A 22,774-nucleotide genomic window follows, 5' to 3' on the forward strand; every position below is an offset into this window, starting at 1 on the left:
ATCTGTTTTGAACTTAATCAGGGATTAGGTTAAGAATTTTTTTTTAATATTTTGATTCTGTTAGATGAATTGTTGATCCCAATATCCGAATGATAAAATTAACCAATATAACATTAAGCAGCATCTACTATGTAATATATAACAGAGGTTCTTAGCCTTATTTTGCTCCATGCACCCCTTTCATCAATGCTAAAAGACCATTCCCTTCTCCTTTTCAAAACTAAAAAAATACATATATATTTATTTAAATTTAGATTATTTTTAATATGTTTTATATATTAAACAAGAAAAAAATATAGAAAATGTTGATAAATATTAAAATAAAAATAAATATAGATTTCTATATTCATAAATTAAAATTAGATATTTAACAAGTAAATAAAAGGTAGATCGCATCCCCCCCAAAATTATTAAATTCCTCCCCAGGGGAGAATTTTCCCTTAATTGAGAATGATATATAATTTATCAAAATTCGCACATAAAAACAACCATAACACAAAGATCAGGAGTTACAAGTGATTTTATTTATGTGCCCTTAAGAAACAAAATTTCATTTCATAATTTCTCTTGACAGTCTATGCACTTGACATCATTAATCATACAAAAATAAATGCATATCTAAAAACATTCACAGCTTGCAATTTGAATTAATACAAACAAACATTCACTAAAAAGCCGGTGGGATGCATTCGTTCCCTCTGTTCTGATTACTAATCATTCATTGCAGCAGAAGAGATAACAAATTTTCACTTTTGAAAGAATCACAGCATACGAGATGGATTGAGTTAAAAGACTTGTTTTGAAAGAATTTTTTTTTCAATTGATATTTTCTGATAACAGAGTTTGCATAAAGGTCATAAACAGCATATAAAACTATGAATATTTTACTTAAAATTTTTTTTAGAGAACTGAAAAATAAATACTTATGATGTGAGCAGATTAATATAAAATTCTGGGAAATAACTGGAGGGTATTACTAATAAATAATAGCAAAACGAATATCAAAGTAAATATCGCAAATAAATTATAAAATACTTTCCATTTAACATGTATAATTACTCAACAGTAAAGAAATTTTTATTAATATCAACTGGGTGTAATTACAGGGGCTTTTTCTGGATGAATTAAATTAGATTTTTAAATGGTGCTCTATACAAAAACATACATTTCATGTTTTTGCTCTTTAAAAAATTGTAATTATTTGAATAATAATTAACAGCCAATTTTCTAAAGCATAAGGAGTATTCATATTTCAGTTTTCAATATTTATTACAATAAATTTAAAAAGTACATGATATGGAAACATAAAAATTCAGAATTTGCAACAATAATTTGAGATTATTTTAAGTACTAAAAACCACACAAATTGAACAAAAATCATAAAATTTATAGTTTTCTTCTTCTAGTATATTAAATTTATACTGTTTTTTCTGTCATAAAAAATAATCTTGACTTGACCATATTCTTTGGAAACCAATCACAATTAGCTGAATATAGAGCTACTAAAACCAATGCTATTTGTTAATGATGATAAAACTGTTTAAAGATTTTCCATTGAACACTAATTAATAAAACCCAAATAATTTATTCCGATCATTTTCAACTGCCTGAATTTTCAACCCCTTCATGATGAAGCTTTAAATCTAGTATGGCAAGGGAGGACACCTGGAGACTGACAAGTTTCCAAGCTGAAAAACTGAATTTGATTATTTTAAGAAACAAGATTAAAAAATTATAACTACACTCTAGTAACTTTAAGTAGTTATCTATCCTTGTTTGTAGCATAAAAATACACTTCCACAGAACATTTACACTAGGAATATACTATTTCATAATATACATATTTACAACACACAAAAAAGTCTATTAACAAAAAATTCTCTCAGGGCATCAGAAGGTAAACACAAGGATCAGATGATAGTTGCTAGATATAAATTGCAGACACACATTATGACATGAAACACAAACAACAATAAAATACAAATGTGTAAACCTTACACAAGTCTTTAATATATAAAAAAAAATCAAAATAAAAAGATCAGAAATAAACACATATTAAAAAATAGCACAGAATCACAAAAAATAAAATTATTAAGTACCCGTGTTAAAGATTTTGGTATTTTCATACATGGTTAGATTAAAAAAATAAAGAAATCAACATAAATTATTTGGAAAATATGCAATGATATCAATTAGATAATCAGCAATCTGTAGTCTGTTTGTAAGGTTGTCACTTTTGTTTGATTTTTTCATGAAAACTAATTAAAATTTGGTAAAGATTCCCCCCCCCCTTAAAAATTAGGAAAGAATAGTTTCAAATGTGCATTAGAACTTTCTGTATTGACTAGACAGCTACTACAGTATCCATGCTTCAGTTTAAAAAGCAGTCATCCAGAAGCATATTCATGCATAATGAGTATTAAATAGACATAACTTTTAAAGAATTAATATCAAATAAAAATTACTCTGAAAAATTTAACAGTCCACATAATTTTTATTTTATTCATTTCAGCTAAGAGATATTCTTTTATTTTTGTAATGAAAAGAGTACAATTACTTTTTGGCAGGAAGAAGAAATAAATCAAATAAGAGTTACATATGTTTTAATTAAATTCACAGTACAGAAAATTCAAACTGTACTGTTTTGTAAATATAAAATATAATTTTAAAAGAGATTCAGAAACATGCTTGATAATTAATGCAAGCTCTTTCCTTTTTAAAGAAGTACAAAAACAAATCAAGCACATCAAATAATTAAAACGGGAAGTGCTTATAAAAAATACTCATTAAAAAAAAAAAAAAAAAGGATAATTTCTGATATAGTAAAGAAATTTTCATCACATGGTTGGATTATATGTTAAATATTTCAAGTGTGATTAATTATATGATACTTGGTTTAAAATAATAAATAATTTCTAAAAATGTAACCCCTCAATAATTACATATAAATTGATCTCATTTAAAATTTTGCTGGCACATATAATATAAAATTTGGTTACAGTATAAACCAAGATATCTAATTTCTAACATATGGAGCTGCTAAACTATTTTTAAAGATCACTATCAACTGCACCTTTTAAAAAGTCAAAAATCTATTTATCAAATTTTGATATGTGATAAGACATGAAACTGAAAAACAGAATGAAGTTGGTCTTTACATCAAATAACTAAATTGGTATATAATCTTCAGTCAAAAAAGAAAATGAAAATTTATCACAGAAATGTTTATAGAAATTAAACGCACATTTTCTAAACATACTATGTGAATACAAATTACACAACCCAGTCATCATTTTGACTCGGTTTTATAATTGTCAGTAAAAATGCAAACAGTACACATTTTGTATTTACTGGCAAGACATACTTTTTGTAAGCATACTTAATTTTAGCAACTAATAAAAATGATAATCTACAGACATGTATATGCTGTTAAATATTAAGCATAGTTTATAATTTCATTGATAATATTAAGTGATAATGTTAATTTTTGATGCAACAGAAGTCATAGAATGTATAACCATCTCTGATACAAAAAATTCGAGATCAAATAACCAAACAAGCTGTAACTTTGTAACAGGGCAGTGCATGACACATTGTGCAGAAAGTTTCATACGGTAATTGTTTCTTTAAATAAAGAAATAGCTGTCAATTTCTTCTTTCAAATGAAAAATTAAGAATCGCTCAACTTATACATTTTAGTGTCTGAGCAATGTTAAGTTCGAGATGCTATGTTTGCCACAAACCTAACGTTACTTGAGAATGAAATAAATAGGTGACAAAATGAAGCATACGATGATATGTTCTCACAGAATGGAAAAGTACAACTTATGAAAAGATATGTGGCAATACTTAATTTTCATTTGATAACTGTTGTTGTATATATCAGTCTAACTTACAACTGATCAGGAACAATATACCACAAACAAGCCCACTGTATTGTGTTGGCAAGTCTGATGGCTTACACTTCTTTAGCGGCTGTATTTTTTTTAAGTCCGTGAACAAAGAAGACAGAATTTCAAAGATGCCATGTGCACATTTCTCTTTTTTAAGAAAAAAAGGGTTAACCATGCTGGCAGCTTCATCATATTCAGCACCAATACAATCGTTGATTTATGTTTTGTGCACAGTTTCATTCACTAATTCACATTTCAAAGACATGACAAATATAAGGTAGCACCATCCTGTCCTAGCATAGAGAGAAGAATGCTTTGGCAAGATGATTTAGCATCGGTTCCATTCACACACATGCTAGCAAATTTATTGGAATTCAGTTTGCATAATGGTCAAATGATCCTAAGTATTCTAGTGATGCCCGGTAGCAGAACTGGTACTGATCCTATAATAAAAAGAAATAAATATATCAAGCAAGGTAGTAATTACAATTTTGAAAAACCAATTTGGTCTAGAAAACATCTTGCGCAATATGCTGCAAAATAAGTAAAATATAAAAACTGTAGTAAGCTAGCCTAAAAGTTACCAGGAGCTGTTGCTCCAAAAAGTTCAACACGTTTAAAAAAAATATTAATACATGTGAAAATCAAACCATTAAACATGTAAAACATTAAAAAAACAGAATCAGATAAAAAAGTAAGCGGAAAATGGTAAATTAGCCCAACTCGACTTCCAAACTGGCTTTTCAAGGGAAATTTAATTTGTTTGAACGTCGAATCAAGCTAACCCCATTACGCTTTTCGCCGAAACAGACAATTGAAACTTTTTTGCTACAAAAATTTTTTTAAAATTAGACAAAGTGTCTTGAAAAATTTTAACAGTCTCAATTCTCTGTTCCAATTTCTCGACGCATCCGCACAAAATGACACATTAAGGTGTTAAAATATGTTAAACTATACCGAAACATCTCAAATCTAGACTAAAATCAAAATCAAATAATATAGTTGAAAAATACAGCAATTATTATACCACAAATATTATCACCTGCTATTCAGAATTTGCAGAATTCATATTTATGGCTAATAATAAATATACTTATAATGCTTCTTTCTAAATCTTTTGTATAAAAATAAGAATATATCATTCGAGGGCTGCATGTTGGCAAAACTTAAAAAAATTAAATTTTGAGATAAACGTATTTAATGCAGAAACCACATACTTAAAATTCATGGCTTAAGGAGTAAGCATTAAAAAAAAGTCTTCACAGGTATTCTGTTAATAATAATTATAGTATATTGTTATAGAGTTAGCATTATTTAAATAATAAATTTTATCCCTAAACAAGACCCTACCCAACTTTCTTGCTAATTTGTAGTTAAAGTAATTATCAAATAGTGGAATACTAACTTTTGCAAATACTGCTTTATATTGAAAATAGGCCTTTTTTGGTAGGATATATTTTCTAGATATGCCTCAAATCAATACATATTCTAATATGATTTAGTATATTTTCAAATTGAATATAGTTTAGAATTATCTGTATTAATTAACAATTTTAATTCATACACAAAGACCAAAGATGTAGTATTTGCATTGATGTACTGGTTAGCAGAGAGTTTGTAAATACCTTTTTTTATGTTCAGTAGTCATTGCAGATCAGGCTAGTATACACACCTGAAGTATCTTGTGGTATCCAATTTATCTGTTCTTAACAATTCTCAGATGGATAGGACTGGAATTAGGGCAAATTCATAATCAAATCTTTTGAAAATGGAACTGCATATGGATTATTGGACAGTTAAGGAATGTTCTAACAAGTTTATTTCTATATGATTCTTGTGTCAGTAACAACATTACTTTCTGAGAATAAAATCTCATTTATGGAAAAGTTTCCCATTAAATTGGAAAGGTATCCATTGTTTGGTGTAGTTTGTAGGATGTATTTGCATTTGCTTTCCTAAAATTTGTATGCAGAACATAATTCTTTAGCTCAGCTATTTTTTTAGGATGAAATAGAAAATAATCATTCAGGATTCATTATTGCTGGGTTGTCAATTGGTTTATGGTAAACTGTACTAAGAAGAATATCGTCATTTCTCGAAATTGAGAGATAAAGATATGCTAACTGTTCCTTTAATCATAAATTGTAGCTTGGAGATGTCGAGATAAATGAAAATGTGTTCAGAAGTTCATCTTCTGAATATATCCCTATGAGAAAGATATTCTCAACATACTTCTCCCCCCCCCCCAAAAAAATAAAAAAGGGTTTGGGGTAACTTAATTAAATATTTCAGCCAAAATGGGTGACGTTGATGCTTCCATAAAGCAACCTTCTTACTACGGACACAATAACACGCCGAACAAATACTAATTCAGAAATTAAACAACAAAAATCAGCATTATATTTTCAAATTTTCACAGGACTAGTTTCGATGGTTTTACTGAACCACCATCCCAGGGGCGTAGCTAGAGGGGGGGCATCTATCCTCGGGCGCAGAATCCAGGGGGCACCAAACTGATGTTACCACATTTTAGAATTAAATGTTTTCCATCCTTGGCAAGCAGTAGGGGGCGCGAAATCTTCAGATGTCCCTGGGCGCTGGAAACCCTAGCTACGACTCTGCACCATCTTCAGCTGCAAAAGCGCAAATGAACAAGATAGGATATAATTCTTAGATAAGATAAGAAAGCCTGGACAGAAGATAAGCTAGTGGCGCCATCTGTTGATGAAACCAGAACTAAAACATAATTTCTTTAAAGGCTGAAGGCAAAGATGGATTGGAATTAGGATCGTTAACTAGAACAACTAGATCTAACTAGATCTCCAATAGAAGATGTTTTTTGAATAATTTTGGCAGCAGAAAAATTGAAAGTGTGATTTTCGGACCAACAATGTTGGGCAACAGAAGATTCTGTGTTTCCTTTTTTCTAACATATGTTTTATGTTCCTTGACGTGAAATTTTAAGGTTCTCTTAGTTTGGCCAATGTAAATTAAACCACACTGGCAAGGAATCCTATAAATACCCCAGGAATTCATATCCGGAATGGGGTCCTTGAGTATGGAACTTGGAATTTTATTGATGGGAGAATAAATGACTCGAAAGTTAAATTTCTGCAAAATATATGCAACTTTATAGCTAATTGATGGAAAGAAGAGAAAGACAACAGAATTTTTATAATCTCCTAAAACATGAGTGTGCCTTTTAGTGTGTTGAGATGAGAATTTTTTAACTGCTTGATTAATAATGTTGAGTGAAAAGCCTCTGTCAAAAGCTATTGCTTTTAAATAATTTAGTTCTTCATCAAGAGATAGTTTGGAGAAGCAAACTTGGAGAGCACAGAAAACATAGGAATAAAATGAAGCTAACTTTTGTTTAGTTGGATGACATGATTTAAAGTGCGGCTAACTGATGAAGGTTTACGGTAAACCGTAGTACTGAAGTTGGATGTGTTATGTGTGACCAGAATGTCGAGAAACGGAAGAGAATTGCAAGTCTCAAGTTCAAAAGTGAACTGAATAGCAAGATCAATAGAATTCATTGTTGAAAGAACTTTTAAATTTAAATCATTTTTATTACTTTCAAACAGGGTAAAAGTATCGTCTATGTAGCAGAACCATACCGGGAAGTTTAAAGTTTCAAACAATTTTGATTCATAATAATGCATGTAGATATCAGCCAGGCTGGGACTGAGGGGGCTTCCCATGGCTAATCCCTCAGTTTGCTTGTAATATTTATTTTGGTAAACAAAATGTGTTTGTTTCAAACAAACACATTTTGACAACATCAACAAACACATCACATGTGTATACTAGCCTGATCTGCAATGACTACTGAACATAAAAAAAAGGTATTTACAAACTTTCTGCCAACCAGTACATCAATGCAAATACTACATCTTTGCTCTCTGTGTATGAATTAAAATTGTTAATTAATACGGATAATTCTAAATTTTTGTTGTTTGACTTCTGAGTTAGTAACCTTCTTACTGTTTGTAAGTTTGGCATAAAGAAGGTTTCTTTATGGAAGCATCAATGCCACCCATTTTGGCTGAAATTTTTATTTAATATTTTGATATCACTAAATTAACCCCCAAACACATTATTCAGAAGATGAACTTAAAGCTCTGTTTTCCTTTATCTCAAAATTCTTTACTGCAATTTATGATAAATAGAGAAGTCAAGAATAGTGTTTAAATTTTTTATTCCATGAAATATGATATTTTTAAGACTACATGCAACCAAAGAATAATCCCACATGATTCTTTTTCATTTCATCATCATAAAATAGCTGCTTTTTTTTTTTTTTAAGATGAGTGAAAGAATTCTGTTCTACAATCAAATTTTACAGAAAAGATCAAAAATACTTACTCTCCCGATTTTGTTAAAGCATTTACCAAGAAAATCAAGAGATAAACTTTTGCAGTTATTTCTCAAAATGTAAAGTTGCTACTGACAAAAGAATCAGTGAAAAGTAAATTAAGCAGAACATTGCCTCATTGCTTGATCATCTTGTGTATCAGTTTCATTTTCAAGGATTTGGTTATAAACTTACCATTGCTCAAGTCCCATCCACGTGGGAATTGTTTAGATCAGATAAACTGGATGCCATTACAGCAGGTACTTTGATGTGCGTACTACCTTGATTAAGAGTAAGGATACAAATGCAAAAACTCAGTATATTGGATTCAACATATAGAAAAACATTGGTGAGAATTACTGAACATAAAAAAATATCCATTAACTTTCTGCCAACCAGTTCATCAACAAAAGATACATCTCTGGTTAAATACTTCTTCGAGCATTACAGTCAGTAACTGAATGGGACAAGGACACAGTCAGACCTAATCCTTGCATAAGAGTAGCCTCCAATTTACAAAAGCACTAGAAATCGCCTTCTAATTGTAGGTCAACAGAGATCTTTTCTTCAATCTTCTGTAAATCTGGACAATGATCCTGAACTTAACAACCCTTAAGAAAGCAATAAAAGAAGGGTAGTTCGATCAAACCATTCATACTAGCTTCAGCTGACAAAATAGATTCGGTAGTTTGCAAAAGCTCCTCATTTTACTTTTATGTTTAACAGCATTTTATAGCATGTCAAGCTAGAATATTTTCCTTGTTACATTTTCTTTCTCTTTTTTGATCTCGGAACTTTTGCCATAGTGCTTTAGTTATATTCTTCAATAATAAATATTTTGCAACACTTATGAAGCATTTTTGCTGATTATACAGGAATTAAGGTAGTTTGGTAGTTTTAAATCTCCCATTTTTAAACCTCTTCACTTAATGTAAGCAGAAGGATTTATGAAAGCATACAGATGTATGCACAAATTATTATTAGCACAATGGGGTTTTCTTTATCTCACACTGACATTCATAAAATGTAACATGGCATAATACACTAGTATATTCACAATTAATCATACACTCAATGTCATTAAACATGTTGGAAAACTAGATAATATCTACTACATGTGCCTAATATTTTAATAATACATCAGCTTATGAAAGAGAAAAAAAAAATCCACCAACAAACTAGAGATGGTTATAATGCAGTTGTTGAAAGCTTTGCCATCATAACAAACTGCTTAAACAATAAATTGTGAGAGACAATGAACTGAAAAACCAAAACAACAAAAAGTTTATGATACTGGATTAGGTAAATATTAAATTCAAAGCTAGGTAAAAAGATGGTAGTTCAAATTTATACGTATGTCATTTAAAAAGTTTGTTTGCAGGATAAAATCAGTTTGAGGGGCATGCATATTAAATTCATGAAATCTACTTAGTTTAAACCAACAGAATATTTAAAATTCTCATGTGATCTTATTATAGTATGAATGATATAACACTCTAATAATGATTGTCTTCCTGGCTGATATTACATTTTAATAATTTATATGCACAATCATCAAGTATTTACATACAAATTTTGAATTCTGCTACAGAGAATGGAATTAAATTGAATATATGACCATCATTTGCATTTAATTTAAAAGAATTAAAATATTTTTCATAAAATGTGTGATGCACTTTTTAAAAATTGATATTAATTTATTTTATCAAAAACTTATTTCTATATTTTAAGCTATTTAAATTTTGAACAGGGCCAGGAAGAATTCAGTGACATAATATTACTTGAAAGCAATATAAAAATGATGTTTCAAAAATGAGTGTCTAGCCTAACAGTAAACAGATGTACTTTTTTAAAAATCTGTTGAAGTGTTGACGACTTGTAAAACATCTGCTGTATGATAAATTCAATTTTAGATACAATATAAAATATATACTCATCCCAAAATATTCAGCCAGCAACATTTATTAATTCTATACTGATTATCTTAGGTACACAGTTGGTTGCTCTATTGTATTAAGTATTATCTTATGTTACAACAACTTTTTTGAACAATTTTTTAAGTTAACATAATTGCCATTGTTTAAGTTAAAATAACATATATTTTACTCTCTGAGACATTAAAGAAATATAATACATTAAAATATCCACTAACCTCAGTCTGAACCATGCCTGGGCGCTGCGTACGCAAAGTTCGAACAGTCTGAAACACATCTACAACACCTTCATACTGCATTCTTTCCAATACTATGCTCAATGTGATGAAAACTCCACTACGACCGACACCAGCACTAAATTAAAAAATAAATGTTTAAATGCATTTTCAGAATAATGAACACAAGAATTTGATTTTCTCATTTAAACACAATTAATATCTGTTAAAAAAGTGCCCAGTATCGGGGAAAAAAAAGTGCCCAGTAGGGGGAAGGAAGGATTTATTTCCATCCCTGAAATAGTAGGTATAGCCTTCATATATTGATGTCACATTTTAGCAACCATATGGTTGAAAGAGGAAAAAATTATGTCAGTACAATGGGGGGGGGAACAAGCATACATAATAAAGATAGTGAGAAGTTATAAGAAATCCAAGATATAATTTTGCAAAAAATATCAGATCTGCACAAATTCTAATTTTTTTAGATTTTTTGTATTTAACATTCAAAAATAAAACTAAAAAGCTTAGCCTACAATAGGAGTTATTTCATACAAATTATACATTTATGGAAATTGTAACTTTAAGTCCATTTGTACACAATAATACTTGTAGTACCTTATGTTACTCCAACTTACCTTCCTTTCGTATTTGTTGACATGAACTGTATGACAAGGGACTTTTTTTTATATAGTTTAGAAAAGTTTGGACGATTTTTCAGTCGAAAGGGGTTTTGTTCTTGAAGGACTATTGTTTTGGTTTTGCGATTTTGCATTGGTTCACTTGTAGAGACATTAGGCATGTTTTTGGAAGCAGGCAAGATGAAAAATAGCAACTGCCTTTGCCAGGAATCGAACCACGGATCTCTGGAATACCGGCCTAGCGTGCAGAACCACTACACCACAAAGGCAAGCTAGGAAAGCGGGAGAAATACCTTATATACTCCAATTTTTAAAGTGTGATTAGGGTTTTTAGGGAACCCAATCGCCAAATCCTGGGTGTGGAGAAACCTCATCCAACACCCTTTTAGTTTGGGTACCACTGTAGAGACATTAGGTTAATTGGGAAAGCCAGAGAGATGAAAAATAGCAACCACCTTCCCTGGGAATCCAACCACAGACCTCTGGACTTTTAACAGTTCTGATTTGTCCTATGCACGAGATAATTGAGGTTAAGAATGTGTTAATCTTGTCATGTATCCATGCCATGGTGTCGTTGATGTCCTTCGATGAAGGCGTAATTTTACTTTTCAGTTTCTCGCTATAAGTAGCTTGGGGTGGTTTGTTCAGCGCTAAGAACTCAGTAGTCTTTGGTTTTGGAAAGTTTTCCTCCGTTAATTCGGGAACTTTAGTCTGTGGTGTACTGCTTTTCCTTTAAAATCATTTTCTGTGCTCATTACAACTTCTGTAACTACTGACATGGCAAAGTCCACAAAATATACATTTGGGCTTATCTTCCAGTTTCATAGAACATTGATTGCTCCTGTACCGCCGTCCACATTTAATGCATCTGATGGGGTTACTGCAGCATGATTGTGAGTGGCCGAACTGCTGGCAGCGGTAGTATTGAACTGGTCGCTTCCTAGGGCTAAACTTTTTGATAGTGATGTTGAAACTGAATATGTCGTTCAGCTCATGAATCTTGTTACCTTATAGGGTCATTTTGAGCTCAAGTAGATAAATAGGAAGTTTAATTATTTCAACATCATGTCATTTTGACAACTTTTTTTTTTTTTTTCCTATGGGAAAGTTCTTGCGTTTAAGTTCTTGTAGGATGTTTTCTTCCTTAAAAGTTGTGGGGAGGTTCTCTAGAATTACACGTATTGGCTTTTCGCAGTCAAGTTGGTATGAGTGGTAAGGGATTTTCTTTTCTAAAAGTAGCTCATTCATCGTACTGTAGTCTTTTAAGATTTTGGTATAGACGAAGATTGATTTTCCTCTCATTTGACACTCATGAGGTTCGGTACAGTTCTTCGTAAGCATTTCATCTAGTATAATCCAGTCGTTTGCTTCCTGTGAGAATACAATGGGAGGGGGAGGGACTTCTGCGCTGGCTTCACCTTCTAAATTTTCTTCTGCAATTGGAATCTGTTCTCTTGGGGAATTTCCATCAGTTCTGGGTTTTTCTTGATTTTTGCGATTTTCTTTAGTGTGGTAAATTCTTCATCTGCACCAACATTATCGGTGGTTGTTTCAGTGCGTTGTCTCCTACTGAGCAACTGGGCTGTTTCCTTGACACGTGCAGAGACGATTCTGGATTTTTCTTCAGGTGATTAAGCTGCTTTCAGTCTTGCTTCAAATTCTAGATGTTTCATAACGTATTCTATTCCATGTTCCTTGACCAGTTCCTGAAGCTTCTTCTCTCGGATTTTTTGAGGGTCCTTTTCCTGAATCTTTCCCACATTTATCTCAATTTTTTCTGACTATTATTCTCCTTTCTTATTTTTGTTTTTCTTCCATAATCTTGGATCCTTTAGAAATTCTTCATGCCTTGAGGTGGGAGGTAGGGAAAACGTTGATTGTTCGGAGTCCGTATAGCTGCTAACATCTTCATCAGTATTGACTGTCCTAAAAAAGGACATGATTAATAGTGAGACCTCAGGGAATCACATGCATAGTCTAGAAGGTACTCAGCAGAATAACAGTGAACTAACTGACTGCCTACTGGACTGAGTCAGTTCTTCGAAAATTGAGCTTAACCAAGGTGAGTCCAACACGCTCGGAGTCACAGCTTGGAATGTATTGCTCTTGAACTGAATTTTATGGTTTAAGTACGTAGAACGTGATATTTAATAAATAAAGGTAACATACAAAATGTTAAAAATATGCCCCTTTAGACGTAATTCAAAATCTGAAACCTTTCAAATTTTTTTTTTTTTTTTTTTTTTGTGTTCTATGTTTTTGATTACTGTTTCTGTGCCTGAACAGTGGCTACTGTTCATTTGGGAAACTAAGCAATACTGTTGATTTCAAATCTTTCTACAGGTTTTGACTCAAGTATGAAAGTTGCTGTTCTGCCTCTGGACACTGTTTGCCTACTTCAACCAAAACTTACTGAAGATGGGATCAAGGTCAATTGCTAGTTCAAGTAGCCAGTAAAGAAAATAAAATGTATTATCACTACCTAAAGCAGCTTCAAAGAAAAGTGAGATCTCCATCAGTACATGCTTTAACACTGTCAGGGAATCAACTTATTTTATAATTATGATGTAAATTATATATATATTTATGAATAATTGTAATCTGCATAACATAAACAGTTAAGATAAATTTTTAGTTTACTCAAAATTTATTTTTAAGCACAAGTAAATATGTTCTTATAATTTTTGGAAAAAATTAATTGCCCAGTAAGACCCTCCTAATTTAACACAACAGCTACGGATTTTACCTCAAATTCTACTGCCGATTTAGGAAATGAATTAATTTATAATATCATAGTATTTCTGTACATTTTTATTTTGCACACAACCATTTTTGGCTAATAAATTTTATACTAGGAAATGAAATTAAAAAACATTAAACAATTTTATGTTTCTACACACCTGCGGCGAAAAACAAAATAGCGTATCCTACCTGCAGTGCACAGTAATTGGACCTTCTTGTCCAAATTGTTCCTTTGTTTTATGTACTTGACCTATAAATTCTATGAAGCCATCTCCAGATTTTGGCACACCTTGCTCCGGCCAATCAGTGAAGTGAAATTGACGGATAGTTCTGGATTGCCCATCCTTATAAAAGAAGCAGCTCATAAACATGATAACTAAAAAATGCAAAAACTGCATTTATACATTATATTTTAAATAATTTTATAAATTAAAATACTAACCCTTGCATCTGTTACTTTGAATTCTCGCAGGATATATTGAGGCATATTATATTCTGTAATAGGATCCACAACAAAATACAAATAACGCTGGGATCGTTCGCTTGGCCAGTACTGGTGGCATTTTTCCTAGAAACAGAATAAAAAATTAATTGAGACTACTTCATTACACAAATACATTCTTGATGTACTTTTACCTAAACAATAATGTCACCCAGGCAGTATAGTGGTTAGTGACGCTGATTGCTGCATTGTTTGGCCTGGGTTCGAATCTGGGGAAGGCACGGATTTTTGTAAGTGCACAGCGTTTGTGCAGCAACATGGCAAGCCTAAAATCCTTTCTAGAGCTTGGTGGTAGGGGAAGAGGGAAGACAGATCCTCAAACCACTTCTCAGGGCTTTCTCTCTCACTCCAAGCTTAACATTATGTTTAATAGTTAGCTTAACACTAAGCTAGGTTTAGCAATACCTCAATTGCTTGTACTATACAGATTCTAGCCTAGCTTCTACCTGTAGCTGTGCTTAAGCAATAATTCCCATTTGGTTGATTTATGAGATATATTTCTGAGTTAGAAAATATTGATTAAACTTTTTATGTTTCATATCAGTGTTTTAACTATGCATATGTAACAAAAAAGTTCAAGATTTATCCCTGCAATGTGCTCAGAATCTGTTTTAAGCAATGATCTTCAAGAGACCAATAAACATTAGTAATCCATTGATGATCATTGGATGCACAAAATTTTTCTGATTTTCCTAGGTGTAATGTAATATAATTACGAATCTTCCTCACATAAAATCTTTTACAAAACTTCCTTTTGTTAGATTAAGAACTTCATTACAATATAATCTGCTGATACTGTCCATGATTTAAAAGAGGGAATATGGGGGGAAAAATAAAACCTATGACAGAATGAGAGATTATACAAGGGTCTTATTACAAGAAGTCAAAATTTTTATAATAATCATTATCTTACATTGGCTACAGCCATTGCAATTCTCAAATACTTTATGGATGTCAAATGTAATTACCAGATACATATATATATATGAAATGTAACTTCTCATACATTATTTGTTTTCTGCAGCCGGGGCAACAGGAATGAGACAAATTTTGGAATATAAAGTGGTAGGTTTATTTTAGCATCCATCTCGTAAGCGTTCTCCTCGTACCTTGAGCAGAAGCCCTACTTATACATATGTGTGCGTCACGAGGCTCCTCCAATCAACGATATTAATTGAAATCACGAGGTGACGCTATCTTCTCATCAGGAGTGTTCTTAAGGACTTTATGTAATATGACAGATTTATGAGTTTGGCGATTTGGCGGGCGCCAACAGGTTAATATATTTTATACTAAAGAAAGGATTTCGCCAAAATTTAGGAACAGGGATGCAATATAGGTAGAGAATCGCCAACATGTTATTAAGCAATATTAATAGAATTTAATTTAATCAATTGCTTTAAAAATATCATTACATATATATATATATACCAAAACTTGTTTCTGCATTAGTTTCTAACCATGCAAATATTATTTAGATATAATCAAATGATTTGTCCAAATTAACTCGGTAATGTTCCAGTTTTACCTACCTTGTATGAAAGAAAGTCATTTATTTGTTACATCTTGAAATCTTTTGTTATTTACAGAACATCACAGAATTATTCAGACTCAATTAAGAAATTTTCAGCTTTTGATCAAGTTTTTCTCAACTTTGGTTTCAGCTCATCAAAAAACTAGACATCACATTTTCTGCTTAACCCTACTGCTATACCTGAGCAGACTATCACAAAGGCATAAGCTTCCATTTAGTGCACTCTCATGAACTATGTATTGTGAAAATAAGCAGCAAATAAATTACTATTCAAATTTATCAAATAAAATATTTAAAGAATAGTTCAGAAGATGCTACTACATCAGAGGGTTAAAAAAAGGTACATTCCAATCTGATATAAATGCATTTTCTTTCTTGGTTACAGATCTATTGTAACTTTACCATCTTTTCCTGAAGTTCAAATGCAGCTTTTCGAAGTTTCTTAAAGGAATTGAGAAAGAATACATGGATGATACAGAATGGTGCATAAAAAGTGGCCCAGAATGTACAGACAGATGGACATGTACCCATATGTACAGACAGCTCATTTTGGATATTTTCAAGGCTAATCAATATGAAGTGTAAGGTACAGAAAAATGAACACTTCCAGCACATTTATCACTCCTTCTGATTGCCACCTTTTCTACTCTCTAACAACAATCAGGAACAAGAATTTCATGATGAAACTTTTCTTATCAACTGCCTAACAGATTTCTTCAACTCAAAAGACAGGAGAGGCAAGCGGTCATTGACAAAGATGGTGATTATATCACTGAGTGAATGAGTGAGTGATTATTGATTTATGATGTAGCATATCAGTGTCTTGTTATTGTGTATTGCAATGTTTTGTAGAGTAGTTTATACTAACAAAATCATAACATGGTAAAAATGGCAACCCAACGAAGAATGGCAAGGACCTATGCACTGACACGATATTTTATAAGAAGAAAGTAAGAACATATTTATGGTGGAAAGATTAGGAATTTTTTAGCTGCTAAATCCTTTAAAAATATATATCAGATTATGAACTGTATATATTGAACGAGGCATTCTTTTTTATGATTAGGTACAGGACCAATGCTACCTTGCATACCTTTAAATTTTCGACATGGTTATTAATAACAATATATTAAAAAGTGTTTAACACATGCAATAAATACACAATTTACTGTACATCCAGCTCTGCAAACAGGAATGTTAGTGACTGAAAAATTTTAACTATTTACATAAATAACACATCATACAATGTGTCACTTAAAAGTGATATCAAGTAGCAGTGATCTCAGCAGATAATATGCTAATGGATGTTTTATACATAGTATCACAGAATCTCTGTAGCACAAAAGACATATAACTGATGAATATGAATTTCCTATAATGCAAACTAATCCCATACTACTACATTTGTCCTATACCACCTGTCTCACACTTTAGCACTTTAAGCATAATTTGAGAAACAAATTTGTTAATTCATTCATACATCTATGTATTAACTATATATGTAATGCACTCATCATTCATTTTCTATTGTGTGAATTCTGTTTTGTTTTACTGCCTATTTAAATAACTGTATCTTGTTGTAGGTTATTACTATATTCTTTTGTATATTATTATATACTATATAATTTTAAATACCATTCAGTGTAAGCACTGAATGGTACTAAAATTACAATAAAAATACAAAATTACTAAAACTACTAAAAATTACTAAAAATACATATAGCTGCCTGTTACTAGCTGAACAATGAAAATACAATTGCAGATATATGGTGCTCTTTGCTCGCTTACTGTAGACACTTGCTTCCTCACCAGGTGCTCTCCCTTTTGACAGGAGCAGATGTAGAGCAAAACCAAATAACCAATGGTAAATAGAGGGTGCCCTTGTCCTCTGCCAACAGTCCACAGTCAACAGTGTGGTTCAATTGCATCTAGCAAATGTAGATCCTGGCAACTCTGAAACATTTTATATAACTTTTCTCCAGTGGATTTTAATCTATTTCCTTACTTGAAGTTCAAGCTGAAAGGAGAACTAATTAAGAACTTTTATCTTCTTTACTATTAAAAAACACCCTTAAGTAGTAGCAAATAATGGAGTCCAGAACTGTTGCCAAGAGCTTTATAAAGGCTGTCTGTCAAAAGTGCGTAATAATCTAAGGTGACTGTTCAGCAGGAAATATAAATTATTTTTTTACTTATTAATAATAGTTTTTACACAAAACAAACTGAGAAATATTTTAAATTACCCCACATAAAAACTGACCAAACTTATAAAAAAATCACAACACTGCAATTCTGCTGGACAAAATAACAGTAATATTTTCTATACAGAAATAAAAAGATACTCACTCTTCCCATTTCTTTGAGCTTTGTAAGCATAACCACAATATTTGAATTGTGCTCCCATAGCATACGCCAGAAATCTTCTGTTGTTTCAGGAAGAGGGCCTTGAGTAGCTATATATGCATTACGATATTTGTAACCCTAAAAAAAAAAAAAAAAAAAAAAAAAAAAGAAGAATAACACCTGATAAGTTCCTTTCAGTAAATAAATGGACAATATAAATAGAAATCTGGGAAAAATATCAATAACATTTTTAACTTGTCCAGTTAAATGACGTAACTAGAGCAGATCAGCTGATATGTTAAAAAGGCATTTGGCTATTAATTTAAGAATGTGTTAATATGGATTTTTTTAGACTAGTTAAATCGAGAGATTATATTATAGTAAACAGTCATAAAATGTATTAAAATTATACTTTCTAAATCAAGAATGGAAAAATAAAGTTAAAAATTAAATGGTAATTTATTTGAACAAACTTAACAAATGAAAATGAACAGAAACATATTTTGACTCAAGATATTATAGCTTCTTTAAAAAAAATTATAATATGAAAATTGAAAAATATTTCTTTTTTATTTCCAATAGTTAAAGAAATAATTATAAAATTATTATTGTAAAAAAGTTAAATTCCATGTTAGATTCCTATTCCTTAAAGGCCATCATCATGAATTGATTCCTTTTGATAGCTTTAGTGTTCGTTGTTGAGCAAAGTTTGAATATATTGCAAAATAAAACAATAGGTCTACCTTTATTTACTATTTAATTTTTAATCTTATCGCCTATTCAACTTTTCAACTTTAAAGCTCGATTTATTCTCTACTTTTTAATTCCCCCATTCTCAATCCTAGGCAATTCATTGTCATAGCAAGCTTCAAGCATTTGCTTATTCGATTCATTAGAGAACATAGGAGGCTTACTATGTACCAACTATAGAACCAACACTACTAATTTATCGACTTAATTAAGGAAAAAAATAATAATTAAAAAAAATCTGCAAGTTTTCAGATTTTATGTTATGCTAAGGGACATTTTTTTTTAACATTTTGTATGCTACCTTTATTTATTAAATATCATGTTCTTTGCACTTAAACCATAAAATTAAACTCAACAGGAATATCATAAAATGATTTAAAAAGAGCATATCTTTAGAATTTCCAACACACAGTCTTGAGTGCTGGAGATAAAAATGCCCCCCCCCCGTACAGTGTTGGTATTGCTCGCTTTGAAATCATTGAGTTTGTTAATCAAAATTTCTTTAAAAGTTTTACAAAATATGAAATAGATAATAAAACAAATTCTAAACTAGGACTTCCAGATGCCCATATTTGGGTGGAGGATTACATCATTCAAAATTTGACGGCTCTAGGTACCCATTATTTTATCACAATGTGAGAAATGTACATACATTTATGCAGATTCTTCATTATTTAATTTCTATAAATATAATGCAGGGTTCTAATATTTGCTGGCAACAATTTAAAAAGTGATTCCCCGTTTATAGTGATTCAAAGCAAAATGCCAAAACGAAATTAATAGACCTTCTGGGCTAATAATAAGTAAAAACATAAAAGTATATAGAAGAATATTACATATATAAAATCATTTTATAATTATGATATATTCTAATTGTAGTATTGTTTTAAACATATTTTAAAACTAATATAATCACATTTGTTACACTCATAAATGAAAATAGTGGAGTGAGAAATACACTTCTTGATTTACAGTTCTAATCCTATATGCAGTATATAACAAATACAACTTACATCTATGAAACTAGCATTAATATAATCAGAACCATCAACACCTCGTATAGGCTGTAGGCACACTCTTGTAGATTCATCTAAATATTAAATTATAATCAATAAAAAATAATTTTTACATGAATACTGCATGTTATAATGCACAGCAATTCTTTCAGTTTCTATTTTTAAATGCACACAAATGAAAGAGTTTTTCTTCCTAAAATGAATAAAAGATGCTGAATTATAATTATTGTGCAAAATCAGATTAGATTATATAAAGATTCTGATAAATTTCAATAAAAAAAAAGGTAATTTACAATATACAAGTAATATCTTATTTTTTAACAGAACTCGCATTTCATGTAACAAATTAAAAATATTAAAATATATTAAAATGACAAACTAAATTTCTCTGAAGTTTTATATATAAGGAAAATAAAATTTCATTATAAATTAAAAGAACACAGGAATAAAATATAAAACAAGGTTAGGAACTGGATATACACACAAAATTTTATATTCATTAATATTTTTTTAGCCTTATTTGTTAATTTAGAATTGTCTAGCAGAGTAACTAACTTGAGTAACTATCTTCTCCCAAATATTATTACCATTACTGCTTAATAATTTTTATTTTTATACCATATTAAAAAGTTTCCATGCACACATACTATAAAAATATTTTTTATTAAGTTGATCCTTTTTTGAATATTTAATTTAGACAGATTTTGCTGAATATTTTGTTAATTTATTATTAAATGAAATACAAGTGATTCCATTTCTGTTTAATGAAATTTATATGCTTAACTTTTGAGGATTACAAATGGATGATCCTAATAGTAACAGCAGTGATTGTGGAAATTCTGAAATCAGTGCCTGTGAAAATTTACTAAGCAAAGCAAGAAGCTCTTTGGGATTCTACATATTTTCTGATGATGAAGTTAGAAAGGATGATGATTAACAAAATAGTTTGCACTTTTTTTCAGAACTGTTAAACAAAAAAAGCTTGATTTTTTTGAAACATTGTTAAAAAACAGATTTGTTCCATAAAATTTTTACTTCTCAACATTCAAACCTCTAACATGAATTCAGAAGTCAAAACAACAAAAATCAGCGTTATATTTACAAAATTTTCACAGGACTAGTTTCGATGGTTTTACCGAACCACCATCTTCAGCTGCAAAACCGCAAATGAACCAGATAGGAAATAATGATTAGATAAGATAAGAAAGCCTGGACAAGAATAAGTAAGTGGCGCCATCTGTTGGTGAAACCAGAACTAAAACATAATTTCTTTAAAGGCCGAAGGCAAATTTGGATTGGAATTAGGATCGTTATTTGGATTGGATTGGAGATTTTTATGAATGTGAAATGCCTCTAGAAAATCCAGTTCTCCAATGGAAGATGTTTTTTGAATAATTTTGGCAGCAGAAAAACTGAAAGTGTGGTTTTCGGACCAACAATGTTGAGCAACAGAAGACTTCTGTGTTTCCTTTTTTCTAACATATGCCTCATGTTCCTTGACGCGAAATTTTAAGGCTCTCTTAGTTTGGCCAATGTAAATTAAACCACACTGGCAAGGAATCCTATAAATACCCTAGGAATTCATATCCGGAATGGGGTCCTTGAGTATGGAACTCGGAATTTTATTCATGGGAGAATAAACAACCCGAAAGTTAAATTTCTGCAAAATATGTGCAACTTTATAGCTAATTGATGGAAAGAAGGGAATGACAACAGAATTTTTATAATCTCCTAAAACAAGAGTGTGCCTTTTAGTGTTTTGAAATGAGAATTTTTTAACTGCTTGATTAATAATGTTGGGTGGAAAGCCCCTGTCAATAGCTATTGCTTTTAAATAATTTAGTTCTTCATCAAGGGCTAGTTTGGAGGAGCAAACTTGAAGAGCACGGAAAACATACGAATAAAATGAAGCTAACTTTTGTTTAGTCGGATGACATGATTTAAAGTGTGGTGGAAGGCAAACCGATGAAGGTTTACGGTAAACCGTAGTACTGAAGTTGGATGTGTTGCGTGTGACCAGAATGTCGAGAAACGGAAGAGAATTGCAAGTCTCAAGTTCAAAAGTGAACTGAATAGCAGGATCAATAGAATTCATTGTTGAAAGAACATTATTTAAATCATCTTTATTACCTTCAAACAGAGTAAAAGTATCGTCTACGTAGCGGAACCATGCCGGGAAGTTTAAAGTTTCAAACAATTTTGATTCATAATAATGCATGTAGATATCAGCCAGGATGGGACTGAGGGGGCTTCCCATGGCTAATCCCTCAGTTTGTTTGTAATATTTATTTTGGAAAACAAAATGTTTCAAACAGAGTTGAGTGAGAGAAATTAGCTCATCAATTTCGATGCAAGAGAAATGAAATTCGCGAAGTCTGGTTTCTAGACATCTTAATGCACCCTCCAATGGGACATTGGTGAATAATGATTTTACATCAAAAGAAACCATGAGTAAATTACTAGGAGAAATGTTTTTAACTTTTTTTACAAACTCTATTGAATTTTTTATGGTGTAAATGTTATTGTCTATTAAAATTTCGCGTCAAGGAACATGAGGCATATGTTAGAAAAAAGGAAACACAGAAGTCTTCTGTTGCTCAACATTGTTGGTCCGAAAACCACACTTTCAGTTTTTCTGCTGCCAAAATTATTCAAAAAACATCTTCCATTGGAGAACTGGATTTTCTAGAGGCATTTCACATTCATAAAAATCTTTCTGTTCTAGTTAACGATCCTAATTCCAATCCAAATTTGCCTCGGCCTTTAAAGAAATTATGTTTTAGTTCTGGTTTCACCAACAGATGGCGCCACTTACTTATTCTTGTCCAGGCTTTCTTATCTTATCTA

General features: G+C 31.0%; 1 protein-coding gene across 16 annotated transcripts in view; it reads right to left on the reverse strand.

The window, feature by feature from the left end:
• Positions 1 to 502: 502 nt before the first annotated feature.
• Positions 503 to 22,774, reverse strand: part of LOC118184279 (tyrosine-protein phosphatase Lar-like) — a 732,937-nt gene continuing 710,665 nt past the window's right edge. For all 16 annotated transcript variants that reach the window (XM_085819916.1, XM_085819920.1, XM_085819919.1 and 13 more), the window contains 6 exons: positions 19,925 to 20,001; positions 18,165 to 18,299; positions 14,225 to 14,350; positions 13,972 to 14,126; positions 10,403 to 10,538; positions 503 to 4,336 (listed from right to left, as the gene is read on the reverse strand). In XM_085819916.1, coding sequence (XP_085676042.1) covers positions 4,268 to 4,336; positions 10,403 to 10,538; positions 13,972 to 14,126; positions 14,225 to 14,350; positions 18,165 to 18,299; positions 19,925 to 20,001 — 698 coding nt within the window. In that variant the 3' untranslated portion in view covers positions 503 to 4,267. The remainder of the gene's footprint in view (positions 4,337 to 10,402; positions 10,539 to 13,971; positions 14,127 to 14,224; positions 14,351 to 18,164; positions 18,300 to 19,924; positions 20,002 to 22,774) is intronic.

The sequence above is a fragment of the Stegodyphus dumicola genome, chromosome 7, assembly GCF_044657685.1.
Source record: "Stegodyphus dumicola isolate Sdum_Otavi_A_Nest chromosome 7, ASM4465768v1".
Classification (NCBI taxonomy): Eukaryota; Metazoa; Arthropoda; class Arachnida; order Araneae; family Eresidae; genus Stegodyphus; species Stegodyphus dumicola.